This window comes from Silurus aristotelis (assembly GCF_946808225.1).
Source record: "Silurus aristotelis genome assembly, chromosome: 20".
Lineage (NCBI taxonomy): Eukaryota > Metazoa > Chordata > Actinopteri > Siluriformes > Siluridae > Silurus > Silurus aristotelis.
This window is the reverse complement of record NC_139593.1, coordinates 1,283,338-1,290,346: the sequence shown is the minus strand read 5'-3', so window position 1 is coordinate 1,290,346 and position 7,009 is coordinate 1,283,338. Positions and strand designations below refer to the sequence as shown.

The 7,009-nt window shown below is 39.9% G+C and overlaps 1 protein-coding gene across 1 annotated transcript; it reads left to right on the top strand.

Moving 5' to 3' along the window:
• Nucleotides 1-3,004: 3,004 nt before the first annotated feature.
• LOC310715381 (microfibril-associated glycoprotein 4-like) lies at nucleotides 3,005-6,003 on the top strand. The gene is made up of 5 exons (XM_083521772.1): nucleotides 3,005-3,077; nucleotides 3,415-3,660; nucleotides 3,794-3,890; nucleotides 4,943-5,110; nucleotides 5,878-6,003. Exons 2-5 carry the CDS (start codon nucleotides 3,424-3,426, stop codon nucleotides 5,994-5,996), a joined length of 621 nt encoding a protein of 206 aa, XP_083377898.1. The 5' UTR covers nucleotides 3,005-3,077; nucleotides 3,415-3,423; the 3' UTR covers nucleotides 5,997-6,003.
• The last annotated feature ends 1,006 nt before the right edge of the window (nucleotides 6,004-7,009 follow it).

Sequence of the window (7,009 nt, the reverse complement as noted above, 5' to 3'; positions counted from 1 at the left end):
TAAACTCCATTGTGTGGGTGAAGTTTCTCCACTTAGATTTATATCCTACTGATTGCTGAAGCACAACCTTTGGGTGGGAAAGCTTCCTTGACTGTCTGAGATTTCAAAACTTATGTAAATGGAAGTTTAATCAATCAGTTGCCTCAGCTTCAGACAGTACAAATAGCAAACCTCTGTCTTTAAGACTTCATGACATTCAATATGTAATAGAAGAGAGATTAGAACTCTTCCATCCTCAAAGAATTACATAGGCTTTGATGGCAATGTCACTGGAGCACTTGGAGTATATTTTTATGAGGCAAATTTTTAAGCATGAGCGTCTCCACTGGCCTGGAGTGGAAACTTCTGTGCAGCTTGTACTCACAAGAGTCCTGTTAGAATGATTGCCATCCTCATGATGGACTTGACTGCTTGATCTTGTTATCAGATAACACACTTACATTGCTGTGACTATCATTCATTTGCAGTGTGATGACCAAACCATGATATATATATATACCGCCCAATTTAAGAAATAGAATGTATTGTAAAATAATGCATTTAAACTATTGGCACATAATATTATTTTAATAGGCTAAATGACTGTCTTACAAAACCCAACTGAGCAAATTTAGGTAAGGCAGATTATCAATTAAATCAATCAAATTCTATTGTTCTTGCATAATTTAGCCTGAGGGTGGCACTCTAACATTGATTAGCAGGTTTGATCTTCAAATAGCACATTATCTCAGAATGTACACCTTGAGATAGAGATATCTATTGGTAAGAAATTGGAGAAAACCTGTAAATTAACACCAGGATTGTCAGAGGTTTTGGTCTCATCATGCCCTCTAAGAGCTAACTCAAATGCCCAAATGTGTATATTATCAATACACCTCCACACTACTCCACACATTTCTGTCAGGATTTTCCAAACACATGGTGCGCACTTCTGGGTTGGCAGCCATCTTGCCGTTTATCCCGTGCCACCCGGTATATAAGTACATCTTGATTTTAGCTCGAGGCCAGATTATCTTACTGGCTCCCTAGCCCCTGAGATCATTCTTGCCACTCTGTCTGCTCTGGATTCCTGTTCCAGTTCCTGATCCTGATCCTTTTCCTGTTTCTGACCCCTGTTCTGCTCTGCTTCTGGTTTGGACTCTGGACTGTTTTTTCGTTTTTTGTTTCTGTTCTGCCCTTCCTAGTTCTGTTCGCTGGTTTTTGTTTTTTGGACTGTTTTTGGATGTTTTGGATTTTTCTTCGGCTTGCATTGCACCCTAACCCTGTTTGTCTTTGTTTTGACCTTTTATTGGACTTTGTTTTTGCCTTGCCCCTTTGCTCAGTTTGCCTTTTATTAAAGCCTGTATTTTCCTTACCCATGCTCACATCCTGCATTTGAGTCCTCACTCAGCATATTGAACCTGAATCTCATGAGAGAGCAGCTCAGCTGACGTAGATCTAAGATAGGACATAACTCTCTGTCCTTTTTGGGAACTATTAAGTACTGGCTGTATAACCCGGAATCTTGTTCTGATAGAGGGACCACCTTAATGGCCTCCTTCCTCAGGAGAGTGTTAACTTCCTATTCCATGACCAGAGCCTTCCGGCTACCCACCAGGATGGGAAGGATGCCGTGAAAACGGGGTGGATGAGACCCAAACTGAATCAGGTAGCTACAGTGTGCAGGACCCACTGAGACACCTCTAAAAGAGCTTTTCAAGCTGCCAGAAAGTGCCTTAAGGGTATTAGTCTCTTGAGACTATTCTCTGGTGTGCCTAGAGCCAGGGCAGTGCCCTGAAATGACTCTAGGGGCCTCGAAGGAGGCGGTGAGATCTCCTGGACCACTATGATGCCGGGTGGAGAATGAGGAGACAGCTTGCTGGAGCTGGCCATGCCCTAAAACACCAAGGGTGGCAGGGTTAATGAACCAGGTCCTGGGGGGCCGGGACAGGGCAGGATCCCCAGAAAGTCCCGTGTCAGGACTTTTTCGACGAGCACCACACAGGATCCCTCACAACAGGTTGCAACACTGTATCTCTGTGGAGGGTTGCAGTTGGGGCTGACAGCAGCCGCGTTTGAGCAGCGTGGGAGGTACCATGCGGCGGATCTCTTAAAAATGGATGCCCGGGGCACCTCCCATATCCAACTTATCCAGCAGGTCAGCCTGATGCTAACTAAAGCACCGCCATGGTGTGCAGGAACGCAACAACTTGACCTGCCATAGCATAAGCTTTACCCTCAAATGCCGACGTATTATGTTGGGGCTTCGTGGGTAGTGTTGGGGTCTTAAGGGAGGAGGCGATCCAGGGAGAGAGATAGCTGACAAGCATCTCTTCAACTTGCGGCATCGCCTCGTACATATGTTCTTTCCACAATATTCCGAGAATATACAGTAAAACTGGGGGTAAAGGGGCTGGCCGAAAAAGGCTTAACCCATGATCTGGACACCTTGGTCGGCAAGTCGGGAAAGAATGGTTGTGACACTGGTGTTTACTGGATAAAAACACTTTCTGTTAATGAGCTGGCCAAGTTATATGGAGCTTGGCAACAGCACATGTTACAACCTCCATAAACTTCTCCACGTCTGTATCGAAGAGGTGGACGGGTTCAGGTAGGACTGTATATTTCAGATGTGATTTACACGGCCGCCCATCTGACATGCTACAGTAAAAAACAAAACAAAAAGTGCAATGCAGAATAGAACAGGAATGCAGATGAACCAGAAATTGTCAGCTAACGTGTTGTACTGCTGTAAATGACATGGTGTAAAAATATACAATTCGTATTGTTCTTATTTACATTTAAATAAAAAGTAAAAACTCAAAGTATTAAAGACCTAAGGGTCTACATACTGTAGATACCCTGGGATATTTGTTAATGGAATATAATTTTAAGTGTGACGAATTTATAATTATATGCCATGGTGATGATGGCATTTAAAAAATTTTCTTAAGCTCACACCTCCACCTCTGTCTCTTACAAAAAAAAATTAGGATTTTTGCCAAAATAGTAACATAGCAATATACAAGACTCACGTGTTGTTAGCGAATCAGTTTACAGCCGACTCTCCTGAACACTGTACGCGAGAATTTGCAGAGGTGAGTACTATAACAAGTCAATTTATCCCTGCTAACAGAGAAATAAAACGGAGGGAAGAATTTAGACAAAATTTGCATTATGTACGTGTGAGAAATGTATTATTATTATTTTTATTATTAAATACTGAAATAAAAACTATTTGCCTGTAATTAATTTATAACTTTGGGTTTAACCCTTTTTTCCTATAAATGATCATCAAAGATCTAGGCTCTTTATCCCATTAAATATATATTTATGTTTGTGGATTGTTTTATTAATGTCATTTCAAATGGCAAGACTTTACTCTGTTAAGATAGATTTTTCTTCTCCCTCTTATTATCATTATTATTATTTCAGAATAAAGCCATGCTGGTGTTGCTGATGGTAGCAGTGACCTCGCTGGTCCACTCAGCTCCTCTCACTAACGTGTCCCTGCCGCTGGACTGTGAAGATGTTTACATCCTAAAGACAAGCGCAGTGAAGAACGCCTCTGTCCCCAGTGGAGTCTACACCATTTACCCAGCAGGTCTAAATAAACCTCTGGAGGTGTACTGCGATATGGGCTGTGTGAAACTCGATGGCCATCAGAAGGCAAAATGGACTGTGAGTGAGAACATTACACATGTTTCAGGTTGATTTATTTAAGGTAACAGTTTCTCTGTTTTCAGCTTGTCTAAAATGTTTTTGCAATGTTGTGTTTTGATGTGTACACTACGCTATATAACACACCAATCAGGTGATTCAGAGGAGAATCGATGGCAATCTGAGTTTCTACCGGTCATGGGAGCAGTATAAACATGGATTTGGTGATGCCAGCGGTGAATATTGGCTAGGTAAGAAAACACTGAGGAATTTTGCAATTCAGCATCCACAGCTTGAACTTGTTCCATAAATGATCAAATGAATCACTGCAAATGTAACTCTTTATACACACACTATTCTGCAGCTTATAGAATAGTGCTTGTAGCATGAAACAGTTCAAATGCAATCATGCTCGTGAAACATTTAAATGTCAGGCCTCCAAAAACAGCAGTATTCAGGTAATCCAAAAACATGAAGGTAAGAGTAATGCTGGCACAAAACAAATGGCTCAGCAAGTCAGAACTCAAAACACTGCACATGCAAAAAGGACAGGTGACCATTAAAAGCTCCATTAGATTCTGTAGTGAGCAGGTCTTACCAGGCCAAGCCACTAGCCTCAGAGTGGAACACGATATCGGAGGCTGCACCAGAGATATCTGTTGTAAGAAGGATTTAGGAGGCCATGCAATCTGCCTTTGGCATAAGCAGGACTTAGGAGGCATTGCTATTGGACCGTAGAAAAACAGGACTTAGAGGGCTGTGCTGTTGGCCTGCAGCAAGAGCAAGACTGTTATGGAGACCACCCTGGTATCTTCTGAAGTGAACTCTGTAAGTAATTCAGAGCTTTTTTTTCCCCAGAAAAATGTATGTGTAACTCACAGATCACTCTGATTTTAGATCCTGTAGATGTTTCCACATGCTTTGAAATCTTATTATGTTCATTACCTAGAGCATCTTAATAGCAAAACTCACCTTACTGGAAAAAAACAAAGAAAGATGCTATTTTACTTGTCACATGTAAATTACAGCTCACAGAAATGCTTTCTTCACATATCCCCATTATATTTATAGCTGGGGTCAGAGCTCAGGATCAGCCAGGATACAGCGCCCCTGGAGCACTGAGGGTTAAGGGCCTTGCTCAGGGGCCCCTAAGAGTATCAGCATGAATCCCCAACCTTACGATCAGTCAACCAGAGTCTTAAACACTGTACTACCACGTTCTAAGCTATTTCTAGAATTAAGGAATAATAATAAAAACGTATTATCTTTTTATGTACAAAACTATTTTTAAAATACATTTCAGGTCTGGAGAACATCTTCCTAATGACCAACAGATATAGATATCAGCTGAGAGTGGACATGGAGGACTTTGAGAGAGGCAGTGCCTACGCCCAGTACACTTCGTTCTTCATCAATGCAGAGTCCAGCAATTACAGACTGAATATCAATGGCTACATCAACGGTGGAGCAGGTGAGCAGGTCAATAAACACTTTCTAAAACTAAAATTATACACATTAGTATTCACTTCTCAAAAGTAACTAAAGGCTTTTCAGCTCTATTCAGCAGTTACAGGAGAAACATCATGTCATGTGTACTGTATTGCACTAGCATATCAGTGGGTCTTTCCGGTCAGGTGACTGATTCATACATTTAAGAACATTTAATTCCTTTGTCTTAAAAATCGTTTTGGTTTTGTAAAATTTTTGGAATGTAAAACTTGATACACTTTAGAATTCATCCTGCTCCTTCTATCAGCAATGACATCATCACTACACACCAGTGACCCATTTCAATTGGAACCCATACTTGTCCATTCCACAGATGATGTTGTATACTTTGGATCATGACCCATTCCTTTTCTTTTCCTCCTTACTTTTCTCTTCCTATATTTTTTAAACAAGATGAATCTTGGTTTCCTTTTACCAAAACAAATAAATTGTTCCAGACTGATCAGAAAAAAATGTTTTCAGAGAGTTTCATCTGGACTTTCATTTCCTAAGTGCTAACAGTGTGTTGTGTTCTCTTGATTGTTCTTGATTGGCTCATAAAATCGATGTAATCGGCTGTTTGGTTGGCAACAATTCGCTGACAATTTAGATGTTTCAGCATAAATGTTTTTCTTCGACATAGGATTTGAAAATCAATTTTATTTGTAACAATGGACATTTTCATAGCAGTTTTTACACAAAGTTTGATTTGCTTGTCCCTCACACTGTCCTCTACTTTTTTTTTTTCAGGTGATTCTTTGACTTTTGTGAATGGCCGTGATTTTGCAACCTTCGACAAAGAAGCAGTAGGAAACTGTGCAGAGGTTTACAGTGGAGGATTCTGGTACTACTGGTGGCCATGTCACTGAGGATGAGGTTCCTCCTTGAGTCTGGTTCCTCTCAAGGTTTCTTCCTCATAACATCTGAGGGAGTTTCATTCAAATAATTTTTTTGTTCTAGAATTCTAACACTCTGGAAAGCCGCTTCGAGACAATGTCCGTTGTGAAAAGCGCCATAGAAATTGAATTGAATTAAAAAGACATGAAGCACTGGAAGTCTCAGAAGGTTCTTGGTATTATTGTAGATATGCACATTTAAAGAAAATACCTATTTTAAGAACTAAAAAATATCAAAACACATCAGATTGAAGAGGTTTAACAGAGATGTCTACAAGAAAATGACATACCATTGCATGTAAGATCTGTGTGAAGAATCCTCTCTTTTAAATGTTAAAACTGGGATGTGATTGAACGATTCTAGATCTTTTATATGTTTCTTTGTGAGTAAAATGTAGGCAGAAAAACATAAACCTGGACATGGAACATCCGGGCAGCTGATTTGTCCTTATTTGTCCTGGTAGACCAAGTTTTAAAGTATTGAATTTGTTATATAATTCATCCGAAAGAGATAAAAGTATGCACGTTCAGCTCCTGTTTATGACTGATGCAATTTGGAGCAACTTGGGAGCAGAATTGAAATAAAATCCTTGTACATAAACACACATCCTACTCGTGGTTCACTTGGTCACAGACTAAAGTGGAAGGTTCTATAACCTGAATATTTCTTTAATGGAGTCATTATTATTTATCATGTAATTAAATCTTCAGTGTTTTGTATACATGTAAAATAACCTTCAATATCAGAACATTTATAGCAATCGGTTTCTAAGCACATACCTTATTTAGCCAAAAATGTATGGAAACCATAAGATTGATATGTGTTTTTTTTTTTTTAACATTCCATTCCATAGTTCTCATTCACTGTTCTAATGAGCTCCACTTTTCAGGGAAGATGTTGGAGTGTGCTTGTGGAGATTCATTCCAGTATAACCTATGTAAAGCAGATCGTAGCATCCAACGTTGTCCTGCAGGATTGTGCGAAC

What these genes read in the sequence shown, in the direction of transcription:
- LOC310715381 (XM_083521772.1), top strand. Translation starts at nt 3,424, where the DNA reads ATGCTGGTGTTGCTGATGGTAGCAGTGACCTCGCTGGTCCACTCAGCT. An exon ending in ATCAGAAGGCAAAATGGACT is followed by an intron (nt 3,661 to 3,793) that starts GTGAGTGAGAAC and finishes CACACCAATCAG; the next exon opens with GTGATTCAGAGGAGAATCGA. An exon ending in CTACATCAACGGTGGAGCAG is followed by an intron (nt 5,111 to 5,877) that starts GTGAGCAGGTCA and finishes TTTTTTTTTCAG; the next exon opens with GTGATTCTTTGACTTTTGTG.